Here is a 20,612-nt window from a genome sequence, read left to right as displayed (position 1 = left end):
CGACCGATTTGGGCCATATTGAAGAAGGACGTCGAAGAGCCTTACTAAACTCACTGTCTCAAATTTTAGCGACATCGGACAACAAGTGAGCCTTTTATGGCCCAAAACCCTAAAACGAGAGATCGGTCTATATGACAGCTATATCCAAATCTGGACCGATCTGTGTCATATTAAAGAAGTGTGTCAAGGGGCTTAACATAATTCCCCGTCCCAAATTTCGGCGAAATCGGACAATAAATGCGCCATTTATTGACCCATAACCTTAAATCGAGAAATCGGTCTATATGGCAAGTATATCCAAATCTGAACCGATCAAGGCCAAATTAAAGAAGGATTTTGAAGGCCCTAAGACAACTCACTGTCCCAAATTTCCGCGAAATCGGATAATAAATGTGACTTTTATGGGCCTAAGACCCTAAATCGGAGGATCGGTCTATATGGCAGCTATATCCAAATCTGGACCGATCTGGGCCAAATTGAAGGAGGATGTCGAAGGGCGTAACACAATTCACTGTCTCAAATTTCAGCAAAATCGGATAATAAATGTGGCTTTTATGGGCCTAAGACCCTAAATCGAGAAATCGGTCTATATGGCAGCTATATCCAAATCTGGACCGATCAGGGCCAAATTAAAGAAGGATGTCGAAGGGCCTAACAAAATTCACTGTCTCAAATTTCAGCAAAATCGGATAATAAATGTGGCTTTTATGGGTCTAAGACCTTAAATCGGCGAATCGGTCTATATGGCAGCTACATCCAAATCTGGACCGATCTGAGCCAAATTGACGAAGGATGTCGAAGGGCCTAACACAACTTACTGTCTCAAATTTCAGCAAAATCGGATAATAAATGTGGCTTTTATGGGCCTAAGACCCTAAATCAATGGATCGGTCTATATGGGGGCTATATCAAGATATAGTCCGATATAGCCCATCTTTGAACTTAACATGCTTATGGACAAAAAAAAGAGAATCTGTGCAAAGTTTCAGCTCAATATCGCTATTTTTAAAGGCTGTAGCGTGATTTCAACAGAGAGACGAACAGATATTAAATATTAACCCGTCTCGTGGTGCCTAGAGTTTTCTGCGTCTCCTGACTTTCTACGCATACCGTGGCAGTCCAATCGGGTCGTTGCTCTCTCATCCAAACCGGCCGACGACCTCTGCTTGTAAGATGAACCCCCGAACCCCCTCAAGCAGCCTGTTTGATTTCCTGACTCAAAGGAATTAAAGTAAGAATCGTAAGACTCGTGGAGGCCACCTTAGCGCAGAGGTAAGCATGTCCGCCTATGACGATGAACGCCTGGGTTTGAATCCTGGCGAAATAATCATGAAAATTTTCAGCGGTGGTTACCTTATTCTAATGCTGGCGACATTTAGGAGGTACTGTACCATTTGATATGGCAGCCATGTAAAAACTTCTCCTTAAAGAGGTGTCGCGCTGCGGCACACCATTCGGACTCGGCTATAAAAAGGAGGCCTTTTATCATTGAACTTAAACTTGAATCGCTGTTGGTAATAACTTCGCTCGATTTATATCGAATTTTCTCAGATATCGGTTCTCAAGAATATAGATTGACCGCAGGAGTCTCTCTCTCCTTTTCTAATTTTCATTGACGATCTACTGGGTCTGATTTCGAATCCGATCTACTGCAACCTCTGTCATTCATTTTCATTCGACCATAGGCCGAGTCTTCAAGAGATTGAAGACAGAAAGCGGATTATTTCTGAGTGGGGTCGCACAGTAGATTTAAATGCACGCAAAACGCAGTGCTGTTTGTTGTCCCACAAACGATTCACTGACACTTTACAATCGCCAATATCTATCGACGGTTTAGATGTCAAGCAGACAGAGGCTCTTGATGTTCTGGGCATGAAGATTCAGTGCGATGTCCGTAGGTCAAAACATGTATTCGAAGAGTCGAAATAAGCATTCAAGTATTTGGGCTTTCTTAAGCGGTGTAAGAAATATTTTACTCCCGCTTGTCTTCTTAATATCTGCCGAATATGGAATATAACTCACATATATGGGCCGGAGCTCCAAAATCATCCTCCTTGACCGTGTCCCGAGGCGGGCGTTGGTGTTGATTCGAGATGGTAGGGTATCCAACTCTATTGTTTCCCTTGAACATGGGTTGTGTGGCGCCGTTCTTTCGATTCTTTCACGGTGTGTGTTCTTCGGAAATGAGTCTTCTGATTCCTGACTTAAAGTTGTTTGTCAGAAATACAAGAATTTTTAGAAGCGGCCACCTTTATGTAATCGACTGACCAGCGGATCCGACCATGCACTACCGAGGGAATTCTTTTTTTTCGCAAGGACGATTCGTATGTGGAATCGACTTCCGGCAGAATTTTTTTCCCCCTACTTACGACATTCACAAATTCGGAGCTAGTGTCAATAAACACTACTTCCTCTTTTCCCCCTCATATCCTTAACTATCCTCTCCAACCCAATGCATTGCATATATAGGGGATATCCCCTTCGTGTCGGTTGATTGAATAAAAAAAGACTCGAGCCCCATTGTCGTCATACAATTTAGACCCGTCCGTGCACATAGAAGATCCACGGAAGGGCGGAGCACCTTCCCCCAATGCGTCAATATATTTTACGTACAAACTATCTGTCTTGTGTATATTGCCACGCTGTATTTCTATCTTCCAGCAAGGTCCCTGAGTGCCTTGCCCAAAGGCCTAAGATCGATCATGACATTCAGCGCATCACTCACAGCATTCCTTCTTGCCCCAGAGATCAACACCGCTGCGGTACTCGACGATCATGCTGCAGATCTTTGATCGCGCCGTTGTCCGGAGCCCGATATCTCACCACAAACATTTTGTTCACTTTGTGGTGTTTGAGTTCGCCCACAATAGCCGGTTGTGATTTTCCTGTATTCAAACGTTGTTGCTATTTTTTAGTTTTTTTTTTTTTAAATACCTTAAAACTATTTTGAGTTTATTACAATGGTTCCTATTCAGATGTTTTGGTAAATGTGTTAAAAATTCGTAGAAAATTATTTGCCTCATTACAGTGCTCACATTACATGCCTCATCAATTTGCGATTCCCTGGAAAACGTACCATAAAATCCATTACAATTGTTGCAATTAACCCAGAAGTAACTCTTTGGGGCGAAGCAAAGAAAAATCACATTCAATATTTGCCGCCTTTTGTTTGCACAAATGAAGCAGACATTCTCTTTTTTTTTCTTGCAGGCAGCAAACAAACGAACGAACATTAACGGATAATTTTAGGACCATATTGACCATATTTGTACTATACAATTGCAATTAGCTTGTGTGGCAAGGCAAGTGTCTGCCCCAAACGCTACATTCGCTGGTGATCATTAGCTTTCAAAGATCTCATAAAGAAAAACTAGCCCATAGTACACACATGCTTGCATATGATGAGTTGAGCAGAGTTTTATAAAAGCCACACCGTCCAATGCAACACATCCAATTATAACAATAAATAATCCTCCCAGGTGCAATTATAATTCCAGCCTTTTTTTCTGTTGGCCCCCTCCTCCTTAGACTCGAACTACAACTCCTGGACATGGTTGCTACAAGCCGACAATAACATTTTTACAATCAAACATGCAAACAAAAGTCAAAGGGACATCAGCTGCCCAAAGGAGAGATGCAATTCAAAGGAAGACAGGTAAACAGAAAAGGAGTAAAGTACAGCTTAGACGAATTTAAGGCACCCAACAGTGGTTTAAAGCAAGATTAATATCTTATCAGGTTCGCCTGTGATGCTCAAGAACTGATTTCGAATGCCAACAAAGGCATCAGTCAAACTCTTCCGTTATTCTTATATTCTCACTAATGTGGGTGACTTTTGTAAGGCCTTCCGCCATGTTATACTTGTTCAACTCATATGTAGGTGTTGCTCAGCGGTACACCTAACAGTGGTCAATATCAAAACAATCATAGGCCATACCTCCTCTAAATATTACAGTCAACATTTGCGAAACAAATGTAATACACACTTGAGACACAAGTCATTACATTATAGAAAGTTTGTATATTGCAAAGGGACTGGATAGGGCCCGTTCGCTGCGCCTTTATTTCACTCTCTTATTTTATCTGAGCCCTATACTGTCATGAAATAAGTCCTGTTTGGGGGTGGTGATACGGCCTTTCAGATATTTCGCGCCAATGCGGATATTACACTGGAGCTCTACTCCCATATACCTTTCATTTGAGCCTCATATTGCTATGGTCGATAAATATGTCCGGTATGGAGGTGTTTTTGGGGTTTGAAGCGGATCACCATATATCAGATTCGTGCTCTGGTCTCAAATACCCTCCCCATATTGTCATTATTGGTTTACATTCCATTTGGATGGCTTTGTAGGAGGGGAGCCCCCCCCCCCCCCCCCCCCCCCCTTGGGAGGGATATCCCACCCTAAATAAGGATAACAAAATTCTGTTTTTGCCACAACTATGCCAAACTATGTTTCGCTTAAATCGCTCCACGCATCTTCGAGATCTGGCGGTTTTAAAAATAGGGTAAGGGGAGGGCCCGCCCCTTAAATTTTGGATGTTAGATCTACTTTACTCTTATGGTGTTGATGGTGGTTCGAAAAAGCAAAACTCCTTGCCCCGTAAGTGGATACCAGATTCAAACTCTACTTCCAAAAACCACATTGCTACAGAGCAACATATAGTAATAATCGGTATATATATATATATATATATATATATATATATATATATATATATATATATATATATATATATATATATATATATATATATATATATATATATATATATATACATATATATATATATATATGGTTTAGAGGGTGTTCATGAGGTGAGCCTTCCCTGAAACACTTGGCCATGAAACAGATACAGATTTGAGCCCCTTTTTACCATAATTCACAAATATGTCCACTTCGAGGGTATGTAGGGTGGGCCGCCACCCAAAAAAAATGTCAACTTCCAAATTTCTTTAATCCCCTATTGCCATTGATTAAGGGGGACTTCAAGGGGCCAGACGACCCCCCACATATTCGTTTTGTACTACAATATCAACTACCTATTATTTATTTCCATAGTTGGCACACATGGCCGGTTTGAAAGGAGGAGTTAAGGGTTGGACACTGAAGTGATATCAGCATCGTGCTAGAGCACGATTTGTTTGAGTCCAATAATGTCTTGCATTTTGAAGGTGGCGATCATGATATTCAGAGCTACGGGTCTCGCTCGGACCCACAGTAATTAGTTTTTATACCCTCCACCATAGGATGGGGGTATACTAATTTCGTCATTCGTCTTAGACCCCATAAAGTATATATATTCTTGATCGTCGCGACATTTTATGTCGATCTAGCCATGTCCGTCCGTCCGTCCGTCCGTCTGTCTGTCGAAAGCACTCTAACTTCCGAAAGAGTAAAGCTAGCCGCTTGAAATATTGCACAAATACTTCTTATTAGTGTAGGTCGTTTGGTATTGTAAATGGGCCATATCGGTCCATGTTTTGATATAGCTGCCATATAAACCGATCTTGGGTCTTGACTTCTTGAGCCTCTAAAGGGCTCAATTCTCATCCGATTTGACTGAAATTTTGGACATAGTGTTTTAGTATCACTTCTAACAACTGTGCTAAGTATGGTTCAAATCGGTCAATAACCTGGTATAGCTGTCATATAAACCGATCTTGGGTCTTGATTTCTTCAGCCTCTAGAGGGCGCAATTCCCGCCCGATTTGAATGGAATTTTGCACATGTTGTTTTAGTATCTCCTCTAACAACTGTGTTAAGTATGGTTCAAATCGATCCATAACCTGATATAGCTGCCATATAGACCGATCTTGGGTCTTGATTTCTTGAGCCTCTAGAGAGCGCAATTCTTACCCGATTGGAATGAAATTTTGCACGACGTGTTTTGTTATGACATCCAACAACTGTGCCAAGTATGGTTCAAATCGGTTCATAACCTGATATAGCTGCCATTTACACCGATCTGGGGTTTTGACTTCTTGAGCCTCTAGAGTGCACAATTCTTATCCTATTGGAATGAAATTTTGAACGACGTGTATTGTTACGATATCCAATAACTATGCCAAGTATGGTTCAAATCGGTGCATAACCTTATATAGCTGTCATATAAACCGATCTTGGGTCTTGACTTCTTGTTTTTTTTTTGTATTGGTTATCCACATTCAAAATCATATTTCGAAGCTACCACTTGGGATCCGCAGGTCTTCCTGTGCCCTTCCCAATTTGAGGGTTAAAAGTGTTCTCTACTACCAAAGACCTTTTGTTTCTGTACTATTCTAACTGATCTGACTTCATATATTATTCTAACCACCACTGTAGGATAGGGGTACATTTATTTAGTCATTCCATTTGCTACACATCGAAATATCAATTTCCGACCCTACAAAGTACATATATTTCGGATTGTCGTAAAATTCTAGGACGATTTAAAGATGTCCGTGTGTCTGTCCGTCTGTCCGTCTGTCCATCCGTCTGTTGTAATCACTCTACAGGCTTCAAAAATTGAGATATTGAGCTGAAAATTGGGACAGATACGTCTTTTTGATGCACGCTGGTTAAATTCTTGAATGGGCCAAATCGGACCATATTTGAATATAGCTGCTATATAGACCGATTTTCCGAAAAGGGTCTAATGAACATAAAACCTTTAGTTTTCATCCGATTTCGCTGAAATTTAAAACAGTGAGTAGTTTCAGGCCTCTCAAATTCGAACCTAAGTATGGTCCAGATCGGACTATATTTAGATATAGCTACCATATAGACCGATCTGCCGATACAGGGTCTGAAGCCCATAAAAGCTTTATTTTTTAACCAATTTTGCTGAAATTTAAAACCGTGGGTCATTTTAAGCCTCCCGACATCTGATCCAAGTATGGTTTAGATCGGACTATATTTAGATATATCTGGCATATAGACAGATCTCCCGATAAAGGGTTTGAAGCCCATAAAAGGTTTATTTTTTAAACGATTTCGCTTAAATATGAAACAGTGAGTAGTTTTAGACCAACCAACATCTGACCCAAATATGGATTAGATCGGTTCATATTTAGATATAGCTGCCACATAGACCGATCTCCCGATAAAGGGTCTGAAGCCCATAAAAGGATTATTTTTCATCCGATTTCGCTGAAAACTAAAACAGTGAGTAGTTTTAGACCAACCAATATCTGGCTTAAATATGGGTCAGATCGGACTATATTTAGATATAGCTGCCATATAGACCGATCTGCCGATAAATGGTCTGAAGCCCATAAAAGCTTTATTTATTGCCCAATTTCTCTGAAATTTGAAATGGTGAGTAGTTTTAGGCCTACCAACATTTGACCCAAATAAAGTTCCGATCGGACTATATTTAGATATAGCTGCCATATGGACCGGTTTTCCGATAAAGGGTCTAATGCTCATAAAAACTCAATTTTTCATCCGATTTCGCTGAAATTTTAAACAAGGAGTAGTTTTAGACCTACCAACATCTGACTTAAATATGGGTCAGATCGGACTATATTTAGATATAGCTGCCATATAGACTGATCTGCCGATAAATGGTCTGAAGCCCATAAAAGCTTTATTTATTACCCGATTTTGCTGAAATTTGAAACAGTGAGTAGGTTAAGGCCTTCTAACATAGGACCCAAATATGGTTCAGATCGGACGATATTTAGATATAGCTGCCATATAGCCCTATCTGCCAATAAAGGGTCTGAAGCCCATAAAAGCCCTATTTATTACCCGATTTCGTTGAAATTTGAAACAATGGGTAGTTTCAGGCCTCCCGACATCCGCCTCAAAAATGGGTTGGATCGTACTGTATTTAGACATAACTGCCATATAGACCGATCTCCCGATAAAGGGCCTGAAGCCCATAAAAGCATTATTTTTTATCCAATTTCACTAAAATTTGAAACAGTGAATAGTTTTAGGCCATCCACCATCCGACCCAAATATGGTAAAACTAGGATTGAATTTCGATATAGCTGTCATATAGACCGATGTGCCGGTTAAGGGCCTGAAGCTCATAAAAGCTATATTTATTACCCGATTTTGTTGAAATTTGAAATACAAAATTCAACAGTGACGTATATTTGTAAGTCCTTGCCGAATTTGGGTGCATAAGTCATCCAATTTTCGTCGGATTTTGACGAAAGTGGGTTTACATAATACCCGAGGTGGTGCGTATCCAAAGATCTGCCCGGCCGAACTTAATGCCTTTTTAGTTGTTTTTAAATCCTTTCTGGGGTAGGATAGGGGGAGGGGGATTACCCTCTGCTTGTCCTTTCATTTGAGTATAATAAATTCTCGGTCATCCTACATCAGAGTTGGGTATTGTTTTTTGGGAGGAGAGGGTCAGTCCCCTCGTCGCTAAGACCAAATATACAATTTATTTGAGTCCTTTATTGCCGCGATCTACATGTCCTGGCGAACGGTAGGACCTGACCCAGATACTTCAATCCTTATATCAACATTACCGGTATCAACAGATACCGGTACTGAGGTGGAGATACAATATCAGACATGCACCAACTTATGGGAGTGGTATTGAAAACAATTTTGTAAGTAGCACGGAATTCCTAACTTAAAATTTTCTTTTTAGAGGTAACTTTCTAGTTTCTAGAGCGAACAACAAGCCGATTACTGCCTTAAGTGTATGTGGCATGGGGCGGATTAATATCTGCACTCTCTTTTCGACCTAAACTAACCTAACACTATATCAACATTAGATTCGAACTCTATTGTCATAGACCTTTTGTTATATTCCCATATTATTCCGATCGTACTACACGTTGTATCGAAGGGTTTTTAGTGGGTGGGCCGGCTCCAGACTCTGTGCCAAATGTTTATACCAGATTCGTAGTCAACTCTCAAAGACCTTTCTTTCGATACCGATTTTGTGACGTAAGATATTTATGCCCGTTTTGGGGGTTTATGGGGTTGCTGAGGCCCCGAAGACACCTTGATCCAAATTTTTTGTACTCAAATTTCCAAACACCTTTCATTTGGTAGCCATATTATCCCAATCGGTAAATATTTCCTGCTGTGCGGGTTTTGGGGGCTGGGAAGGGCCCTCAGACACCAAAAAAAAAATTATGTCCGATTTGTGTTCTACTTTTAAATACCTTTCATTTGATAGCCATATTGCCCAGAGCGGTTAAAGTGTACGGTTGGTGGTGTTTTTGGGGGTGGTGGGCCCCCCGGCACTTAGGGTGACATCTCAATCAAGTTCGTACTCTACTCTTAAATTCCTTTCATTTGATATCCATATTGTCCCAATCGGTAAATATGTCCTGCTGTGCGGATTTTGGAGGCTGGAAACGGCCCTCAGTCACCAACAGAAAAAAATGTATGTCCGATTTGTGTTCTACTTTTAAATACCTTTCATATGATAGCCATATTGCCCAGAGCGATTAATGTGTCCTGTTGTTGGTGTTTTTGGGGGGTGGGGGACCCCCCGAAACTTAGGGTGACGTCTTAATGCCAAGTTCGTACTCTTCTCTTAAATTCCTTCCATTTGACACCCTGGGAAGGGCCCTCAGACACCAACAAAAAAATGTATATACGATTTGTATTCTACTTTTAAATACCTTTCATTTGAAAGCCATATTGCCCGGAGCGGTTAAAGTGTCCAGTTGGTGGTGTTTTTGGGGGTGCTGGCCCCCCAGCACTTAGGGTGGCATCTTAAGGCCAAGTTCGCACTATACTCTTAAATACCTTTCATTTGATACCCATATTGTCCCAATCGGTAAGCATGTCCGTTCGGTTGGGTTTTGGGATGGGGCGTCCCCCCAGGTTAATTCACCTCAAAATTTAATACCAATTTCGTGAAGTGGCATACAAAGTTTCGCTTAAATCGGTGCAATTATCTCTGAGATCTGGCGTTTTTGAAAACTTTGGTAAGGGGGAAGGTCCGCTCCCCCCTTCGGATATCAAAAAATTGTGTACCCTATTTTCATCGGGGACTCATACTTAACCATTGGTGCAACAATCTCCGAGATCTGGCGTTTTTTAAAACTTTGGTAAGGGAGAAGGTCCGCCGCCCCTTCGAATATCAAAAAATTTTGATGGTAAGGGGGAAGGTCCGCCCCCCCTTTGGATATCAAAAAATTGTGTACCCTATTTTCATCGGGGACTCAAACTTTACCGTCGGTGCAACCATCACCGGGATCTGGCGTTTTTTAAAACTTTGGTAAGGGGGAAGGGGGCGGACCTTCCCTTCCTTCCCTTCGGATATCAAAAAATGTTGTACCCTATTTTCATTTCATTGCAAATCGATTCAGTCGTTTCTGAGTCTTTACGGAACAGACAAACAAACAAAGCGCAACAATTTTATGTTGAAATGTTCCATCTTCACAGTTCCTCCACCTATAACTGACATACAGACGAACATGATAAGATTATATCACCATGCCATAAGTGTTACAAACCGAACGACCAAATGGTTATGCCAACCATTTGACAACAAGCTCAAGAAAAAAACCGAAGAGTCCACAAAAAACGAATAACTCCTGGAAAATTGCTTCAAGCATTGTGAAGTAAAACAAACAACAAATGCTCTCAAACAAACGATGGCAGTGCAGATGAGGAACAAGAAGTGGAAGAAAAGACCTTCCTGCCTGACAGGGAGGCAAAGGCTTCCAAACAAACAAATCCCTCATCAATTAAAACAAACACGCTTCAAAAAGCACCTGCTCCTGTTCCATGCTGCATGAGATCACTTTGGGATCGTTTCCATAGCACACGAAAAAAAAGCAACCAACAAAACCCAAGGCACTCACTCGCCCAGGCTAAACGTTCATGGTCTTGACTGTGTGTTGACCACCATCCAATGTCGGAATAAATCAATGACACTCCACTGCGAAGAACCAAAGAAGTGAAGTTAAAACTACAAATCGAAGTATCATCTATTATTTGTGAAGGAAAACAAAGAAAAAAAATAAGCTTCCCAAGACTCATCCACCTGCGGCGGCTTTTCCATGAATCGAATGGATGTGTGTGCAAAGGAAAAGTTCATTAAGGTAGATTTGTGGCAAAAGGTATATGGCAACAATCATCACAATTCGTGCATTTAGTTAAAAAGTGGTCATTACCTCACAGTTGGTGGCAAAGATATTGTCATGCTCTATTATTGTAAGAGGGACATACAATTTCTTGAATTAAGTGGAAAATTGTTTAGGTTCTTAGTCATATTTTGTGAAAATGTTCCCCTGAAAAAGGATATCGGAATCGAAAAAAATTTTAAAACCTTTCAGGAGTAGGCTCAAAATGGACTCCAAAGACTCAAAGCACCGGCAACAAAATCGGGAGAAAGTGCACGATACTGGAAGGGATAGAACTAACATTCCGAGCACTTCTACGGTGGAAGCTGGAAAGAGAATCAGAACTCCCGAAGAGCATTACACTGTTAAAATACTGACAAAGAGCTTCTCGCTGTCAAGTACTTTGGGAAAACCATACCAGCCCTCCCGCCATGGGGACACCAGAGGGTGCCCTGCGGAACAGGAACGAAGGAAGAGCGTTCGGCCCCCGAGTCTTCATGGAGAACTGTGACTTCCAAAAGGACTCCATAGCCATCAAGGGAGGGGAAGATGGTCGCTGAAAAGGGTAAAGAGTCGCTCTCTTAAGCCGGAGTGGCAGCCGGCAGGATTCCACCAGGATCTGATTAACGAGCGGATGAAAATCCGCATGTGTGGAACTCTGAAGAGTGTCCACCCGGGGAGGGACATATTTACCCTGGACAAAGGCGACGGTCTTCATCAAGGAATGGGGCAGCAAATTCGCGACGGAACGCATTTTAGGTTTCTTAGGAATCGAGAGATGAGGACAGCGGGACGACAGCGGTAATGAGCGGGGGCTTTTCTAAGCTCACAAGAAGACCGAGAAAGTAATCCGGGGCACGACGAAGGAGTCTGAGGAGTATACATCGTCAGCGCAATCGGGCGAGCGAGCAGGATGCTGAACGGAATAGAACTGACATTCCAAGCACTTCTCCGGAAGCTGGAAAGAGAATCAGATATACCGAAGAGCATAACACTGCTAAAACACTGAAAAAAGATAAATAGTTCTTCGTTTCCAAGTACGCTGGGAAGACCAAGTCAGCCCACCCGCAACTGAGACTTTAGACAGTGTCCTGCGAAGGAAGACAAAGTTGGAACAGGAACGAAGAAAGTGCTCACTGCCCTTGAATCTTCATGGAAGACTGTGACTTCTGAAAGGACGCCACAGTCATGAGGGAAGGGGAAGATGGTTGCTGAAAAAGGTTAGGAGCCGCTCTCTTACGCCAGAGTGACTAGGAAGTACAACAGAGAAGAGCTGACTTATCAATATCGGCAGTGCATCCGGTAGGATTCCACCAGGACAAAGGCGACGGTTTTCATAAAGTAATGGGGCAGCAAATTCGCGACGGAACGAGTTTCTTAGGAATCGAGAGAAGAGGACAGCGGGATGACAGCAGGAGTGAGCGGGGCTATGCTAAGCTCACAAAAAGACCGAGAAAGCAATCCGCGGCACGATGAGGGAGGCTTTGGAGTTTGCACCCGCAGCGCAATCGGGAGAAAGTGCAGGATGGTGGAAGAGATAGAACTGAGATTCCAAGCTCTTCTTCAGAAGCTGGAATGCTCTTCGGGACATCGAGAATCAGATCTCCACTGCTAAAGTGCTAAAGATGAAAAAGAGCTCCCCGCTTTCAACTACTCTGGGAAGACCAAGCCAGCCCACCCGCAATTGAGGCTCGAGGCAGTGTCCTGCGAAAGGAGACAATGCTGGAACAGAAACGAAGGAAGCGCTCACGGCCCTTGAGTCTTCCTGCAGGACTGTGACTTCCAAAAGAGCACCGCCGCCATCACGAAAGGGGAAGATGATCGCTGAAAAAGGTAAGGCGCCGCCCTCTTACGCCAGAGTGGACAGAGAGGAGCTGACTTATGCAGTCATCAAAATCGGCAGTGCATCCGATAGGATTCCACCAGATTATCGGTCCCAAGTTTAGGATTTGGTTAACGAGCGGATATTCGAATATGTGTGGAACTCTGAAGGCAACCGAGGCGCAGAAGTTAGAATGTCCGTCTACGACGCCTGGGTTCAAATACCGGCGTGAACATCAGAAAAATTTTCGGCGGTGGCTATATTTGTAAGGTATCCAGCCATGTTAAAACTTCTCTACCAAATGGTGTCGCTATGCGGTACGTCGTACGATCTCGGCATAAAAAAGGAGGCCCCTTATCATTGAGCTTAAAGTTTAATTGGACTGCACTCATTGATTTGAGAGAAGTATCCCCTGTTCCTTAATGGAATGTTCATGGGAAATTAACTTTTAGTTTAGTAGTACTCTGAAAAGGTTCCACCCATACAAAAGATGAGCTGCGGGGACATCTTTACTTTCTTCTTTGCGCCAGTAGAATTAATTGAAACCGTCATAAAGCTCGTTGGAAGTATCTACAATCCCTCGGGCGCAAAGCTCGACTTGGTAAGAAAGAGTGAAAACCCCCAGGGCAGTAAATTTGTCACGCAAAGCATGTTGGCATTCTTTGGCAAGCAAAACCAAGGTATGGTCGTAGAGAAGTGGGAAGTCTTCCACAGGGAGGGAAAGGAGGAAAAAACTCTCTTGTGGTGGGCTTGATCAAGTCTCCGTGACAAGTTTGGCTAAGACTAAAGGCATGGCGCACTATGGGAGCAAGGCTGTCTTTTTCAAGATTGGGAAGATTAGGATTGCCAAAGATCCTCATATGGAACACCAGGCAGTTGACTCAATACACTCTAACCAACAGTGGATCAAAGACGAGACCAGCACCGACTTTCTCAATATTTGGCAGTGCAGGGACGGGATGATGCAACCATCACCGACCTTCTCAGGATTCGGAAGACTATGATAGGCAAAGATCGCCACATTACAATATCAGGCAGTGCAGTGACAGGGAACTCAAGGCAGCCTTAAGAACAGGGGGCCGATAATGAGACCATTACCCACTCCCAAGCGGCAAAGATCCTAATATTGGCATATCAGGTAGTGTAGGGATGGGAAACTCAATAAAAACCTAACGAACAGGGACTCGGGGATGAAATTATCACCGACTCAATCAAGATTCGGAAGACAAGGTAAGGCAAAGATCCTAATGCTGAAACAATAGGCAGTGCAGTGACAGAATAAGGGTAAGGATGAGCAGACGATGAGACCATGTCCAACCACCAAAAGGAGGGACAAAGATTGAAATCATCCAGATGAACCTCCACCGGAGTGAGACAGATACACACGCTCTGATGGAGAAAATCAGCATATTATCTTAATTCAGGAGCCATGAGCGACACTAAACAAAGTTTCTAGACTGAACGAAAGCAACTTCCAATTATTCTATGCTAACATTGGTACTTAGACGAGAGGATGGGAGCAGCTCATGCCATCTCGGTATAATCGAGGTGACGATAGGAAACCTGAAAGGAAGGGAAGAGGTTTTCGATCGGATACTTGAGATGAACCTTGAAGTCGAGTGCGAGGCACTGCTGCCATCGGCATAATCTTGGATTGACGGAACTCTAGTGTTGCCATCTGGAAGATCATGTTACACGTATGGATCAAAGCTAGAGGACAGAGTGGGCCTGGGGGTTTACATTGAGAACGCAGGGACTGAGATCTGTTTTAGACTGCCTGACCATAATACGTCCTGCAGGCGGAGATCCGGGTGATCATGGAATGCGTGATGTGGTGTGGTGTGGTGCTAACGCGAGGACGTCGAGTGTGAACATCTTTACGGACAGTAAACATACCATAAGGGCAATAACAATCAGGACGGTAAGCTCACAAACAATCTTGGAATGTCTGAGAATGGCAAAATCCGCATCGTTCTGGTACCGGGCCATAACGGAATAAGGCAGACGATTTGGGGTGAAGGCCAGAGGACTGCCTTCAATAAAATTGGTTAAACCGAAGCCGTTTGGGTTGACGCAGTCCGAGTTAAGGGCGTGGGCTATTAATGCGCAAACAACATTGTGGAACAGCGAAACGGTCGGTAGGACGGAGAAAATCCTATGGGGGGATCCAGATCGTGAGAAGAAGAGACTATTACTGAAAGGAAGCAAGATGGAGGTCAGTATAGCTATTGGTATCATAACGGGACATATAGGTCTACGAGCTCACTTAGATGATAAGTAGACGTTGGAGCATTTCCCTTTCCCAACTTAGGGGAGTGGCATGGAAAACAATTAAGGATTTGGTAAGTAGCACGGAATTCTTAACATAAATTTTCTTTTTCGAGGATACTCTTTTAGTATTTTGAGCGCACAACAAGCCGATTACTGGCTTAGGTATATATCCATTGTGGCATGTGGCGGATTAACATGCGCACCCTGTTTTCAACCTAACTTTACCTAAAGGTATTTTTATACCCTCCACCATAGGATGGGGGTATACTAATTTACTCATTCTGTTTGTAACTACTCGAAAAATTCGTCTGAGACCCCATAAAGTATATATATTCTTGATCGTCGTGACATTTTATATAGACCTAGCCATGTCCGTCCGTCCGTCCGTCTGTCTGTCGAAAGCACGCTAACTTCGGAAGGAGTAAAGCTAGCCACTTGAAATTTTTTGCACAAATACTTTTTATTAGTGTAGGTCGGTTGGCATTGTAAATGGGCTATATCGGTCCATCTTTTGATATAGCTGTCATATAAACCGACCTTGGGTCTTGAATTCTTGAGCCTCTAGAGTGCGCAATTCCTGTCCGATTAGAATGAAATTTTGCACGACGTGTTTTGTTATGATATTCAACAACTGTGCCGAGTATGGTTCAAATCGGTCCATCTTTTGATATAGTTGCCATATAAACCGACCTTGGGTCTTGACTTCTTGAGCCTCTAGAGGGCGCAATTCTTATCCGATTGGAATGAAATTTTGCACGACGTGTTTTGTTATGATATCCAACAACTTTGCCAAATATGGTTCAAATCGGTGCATAACCTGATATAGCTGGCATATAAACCGATCTTGGGTCTTGACTTCTTGAGCATCTAGATGGCGCATTTCTTATCCGATTGGAGTGAAATTTTGCACAACGTGTTTTGCTATGACTTTCTATAACTGTGTCAAGTACGGTTCAAATCGGGCAATAACCTAATATAGCTGCCATATGAACCGATCTTGGGTCTTGACTTCTTGAGCTTCTGTAGGGCACAATTCTAATGCAATTGGAATGAAATTTTGCACGAAGTATTTTGTTTTGACATCCAACAACTGTGCCAAATAAAGTTTAAATCGGTTCATAACCTGATATAGCTGCAATATAAACCAAATCTTGTCTTTTTGAGCCTCTGGAGGTCGCAATTATTATCCGATTTGCCTGACATTTTGTACGACGGATCCTCTCATGCCCATCAACACACGTTTTTATTATGGTCTGAATCGGTCAATAGCCTGATACAGCTCCCATATAAATCGATCTCTCTATTTTACTTCTTGAGCCCCCAAAGGGCGCAATTCTTATTCGAATTGACTGATATTTTACACAGGTCTCCAACATATAATTTAATTGTGGTCCAAGCCGGGCCATAACTTAATATCGCTCTAATAGCAGAGCAAATCTTTTCTTATATCCTTTTTTGTCAAAGAAGAGATGCCGGGAAAAGAACTCGACAAATACGATCCATGGTGGAGGGTATATAAGATTCGGCCCGGCCGAACCTAGTACGCTTTTACTTGTTTCACTTATCATCTTTATACCCTACACCACTACTGTGGTACATTATAACTAAGTGAATTAGTTTGTAACACCCAAAAGGAAGAGAGATAGACCATTGATTGGTATACCGATCGACTCAGAATCACTTTCTGATTCGATTTAGCTATGTCCGTCTCTCTGTCTGTCCGTCCGTCTGTCTGTCCATGTTAATTTGTGTACAAACTGCATGTCGCAATTTTCATCCGATCGTCTTCAAATTTGGTACGGGCATGTTTTTCGCCCTAGAGATAAAGCCTATTGAAATTGGAAAAAATCGGTTCAGATTTGGATATAGCTTCCATATATATGTTCGTCCGATTTGCAGTAATAATGCAATAAAATAGTCATTTATTAACCGATTCTCTCGAAATTTGGCAGGAAGGATTTTCTTATGAATATCGATATTACTGGTAAATTTCATGGAAATCGGTTCAGATTTGGATATAGCTTCCATATATATGTTCGTCCGATTTGCAGTAATAATGCAATAAAATAGTCATTTATTAACCGATTCTCTTGAAATATAGATATTACTGGTAAATTTCATGGAAATCGGTTCAGATTTGGATATAGCTCCCATATATATGATAGTCCGATTTCCAGTAATAAAGCAGTAAAATGGTCATTTGTTGACCGATTCTCTTGAAAGTTGTTGGGAAGTATTTTCTTCTGACTCCCAATGTTACTGGTGAATTTGATATAAATCGGTTCAGATTTGTATATAGCCCCCATATATATTATCGTCCGATTTGGAGTAATACAGCAATAAAATGGTCATTTGTTGACCAATTCCCTTGAAAGTTGTTGGGAAGGATTTTCATCTGACTCCCAATATTACTGGTGAATTTGATATAAATCGGTTCAGATTTGTATATAGCCCCCACATATATTTTCGTCCGATTTGGAGTAATACAGCAATAAAATGGTCATTTGTCAACCCATTCTCTCGAAATTTGGCAGGAAGGTTTTTCTTATAAATATAGATATTACTGGTAAATTTCATGGAAATCGGTTCAGATTTGGATATAGCTCCCATATATATGATAGTCCGATTTCCAGTAATAAAGCAGTAAAATGGTCATTTGTTGACCGATTCTCTTGAAAGTTGTTGGGAAGTATTTTCTTCTGACTCCCAATGTTACTGGTGAATTTGATATAAATCGGTTCAGATTTGTATATAGCCCCCATATATATTATCGTCCGATTTGGAGTAATACAGCAATAAAATGGTCATTTGTTGACCAATTCCCTTGAAAGTTGTTGGGAAGGATTTTCATCTGACTCCCAATATTACTGGTGAATTTGATATAAATCGGTTCAGATTTGTATATAGCCCCCATATATATCTTCGTCCGATTTGGAGAAAAACAGCAATAAAATTGTCATTTGTTAACCGTTTCTCTCGAAATTCGACAGGAAGGATTTGTTTCAGAATTAGATGTAGCCCCTTTTTGTGTTTATAGGGTAGGTGTAGGGTATTATAAAGTCGGCACCGCCCTACATTGCTGGTTTTATACTAAACCAACATATATGAGCTGAATAATCCACGCATATTTAAAGGTAATGTTTGATAATCCTAAGTTTAAACCACCTTTTAAATCTGATAACATGGTACCAACCTCACAATAACTCTCTTCTCTTCTTAATTGATTATGAATAAGTTAAACACTAACTAAGACTAGATATTAATTAAAAGCATAATTGCTTTATTTCATTCACTTACCTGAACATTAAAATTGAAGAAACATTCTGGCCGCAATGGACATGGTAATCCACATTTACAGGTACCCGCTGACAATAAGTAATCCTTAATTTGAAATGCTGAACGCAGTGTCACACCGGTTGGACTGCAAATAGAATGATGAGAAAAGGAAAGATGATCAACTTAATAAAATGAAGAATAATTGAAAAGTTTTAAAACAATGTGGTTAAGGAATTCTTATTAGGCTTATTCTCGTATCCTTCGATCAAGTGTAAAAGGGTTGCAGAAGCACCTTTCAAAGACAAAACAACCATGTTCATGTAAGAGGCCTCACGCAAGTAGCACTTAGAAATGTTACCGAGCTACTGGGTAGAGGAGTAACACAATTTTTAATTAATTTGTTGTTATTGTCTCATGTCGAAGGTTAGAGAAGGCAGTGTGAGTGCGACGACCTAAATGTTTGAGATGGCTTGACATGGCACGATATGTCATGTAAAGGTTGTTATAGATTTAACAAAAGAGATAAGTAGAAGTCAGGACCAGTGTTGCCAATGTTCCACAAAAACAAACTGATGAATGAGTCGAAAGGCATTACGTTCGGCCGGCCCGAACTTTGGATTAAGGGTGCATTTGAAAACGGATTTCAACGAAATGTAGATAAAAATGTATACTTGTTGGGCAACCCAAAGTTCAGCGTTTTTGCTTGCTTTACAATGGCAACACTGTTAAGGACCCCCCAGGCGACTCTTATGTAAAATATAAATTGCTTTGTGGTCTGCTAAAGGGAAACCCCAAGTAGCTGCAAGGTATTGTCCTAGCGTAACATGACATTTATTGTGCCCTGTACTTGTCAGGTTTTTCCGTTCGTTTTTTTTTCTCCATAAAGCATAACGAATTTCTCTTTTTGCATCTGCTTTTTTCCCTCGCTCTACGCAGGTTGTGGCTTTGGTGTGTCTTGTCTTCATTGGTCCTTTTTGCATTGCCATCAGTCTGTCTGTCTGCTTATCATTTTGCAATGTCCTTTGTTTAGAGTTTGAAAAGTATTTTTTTTTATTTACTTTTATTAAAATTAATTACTTTGTCACATGGAGGTTAATTAAGTCTCAACGCAGCAAATGACAATGGCGTCAGTTCAACGCAAGAAGGCCTACATTTCAAAGGACTTTTCTACTCTGGTTAAAGTGTCACTCAGACAACAAAGGTCATTAGAAATGTTTTACACCAACATTTTGTGTTTTTTTTTTTTGCTGCTTTTGTTGATTTTAGAATTGGCAGTTTGAGTTGTGACAAATGTTTCCAATGTAAATACCATTGAAATGGTGTGACAATTATATTTACAGTCTGCCATTATTTTGTTATATCAACATTCATGAATAAAAAATATTCTCTGGATGTGTGGTGCTATGTTTTTGTTACGCAATTGCAGTCATGTGTCAATGAGTCATTAGCGGTAATGGGAAATAATTAGGCGAAGTAGAATTTATTATTCAAATGCAAGAAAATAACAGCAGTTGGGGTAACAAATTGAATGACAGAATATGTCATGCGTTCAGCTGGATTTTTAAGCCCATATATATTTAAAAACAAGTTATAGTCCGATTCGGACCTTAAATGAATGCTGAACATTGTAGAAGTCATTGAATTGCGCCTTGTAGGGGCTGAAGAAGCAAAATCGGGTGATAGGATTCAGACCATATAAGACACGTATGTTGAAGGCCATGAGAGAAGCAGTTGTACAAAATTTTTGCCAAATTGGATGAAAATTGCGCCCTCTAGAGGCTCAAGATATCAAGATCCCAGATCGGTTTATATGGCAGCTATATCAGGTTATCGACCGATTTAAACCATACTTAGTGGAGTTATTGGAATTGATACCACAACACCGCGTACAAATTTTCATTCAAATCGGACGAGAATTGAGCCCTCCAGAGGCTAAAAAAAGTCAAGACCCATGACCGGTTTAGATGGCAGCTATACTAAGTTATAAACCGATTTGAATCATACTCAACACAGATATTGGAAGAAATACCAAAACACTACGTGCAAAATTTCATTCAAATCGGATGAGAATTGTGCCCTCTAGAGGCTCAAGAAGTCAAGACCCAAGATCGGTTTATATGGCAGCTATACCAGATTATAAACCAATTTGAATCAAACTTAACACAGTTGCTAGAAATGATACCAAAACACTACGTGCAAAATTTC

At 41.2% G+C, this 20,612-nt stretch overlaps 1 protein-coding gene across 1 annotated transcript in view; it reads right to left on the bottom strand.

The window, feature by feature from the left end:
* Nucleotides 1-20,612, bottom strand: part of LOC106084864 (uncharacterized) — a 776,497-nt gene that overhangs the window by 554,166 nt on the left and 201,719 nt on the right. The window contains exon 3 of the mRNA XM_059363995.1: nt 18,429-18,552. Within this exon, the coding sequence (XP_059219978.1) occupies nt 18,429-18,552 (124 nt within the window). The remainder of the gene's footprint in view (nt 1-18,428; nt 18,553-20,612) is intronic.

This window comes from Stomoxys calcitrans, chromosome 2, assembly GCF_963082655.1.
Source record: "Stomoxys calcitrans chromosome 2, idStoCalc2.1, whole genome shotgun sequence".
In the NCBI taxonomy this organism is placed as follows: domain Eukaryota; kingdom Metazoa; phylum Arthropoda; class Insecta; order Diptera; family Muscidae; genus Stomoxys; species Stomoxys calcitrans.
The sequence above is the reverse complement of the archived record's forward strand: the minus strand, read 5'-3'. Positions and strand labels throughout refer to the sequence as shown.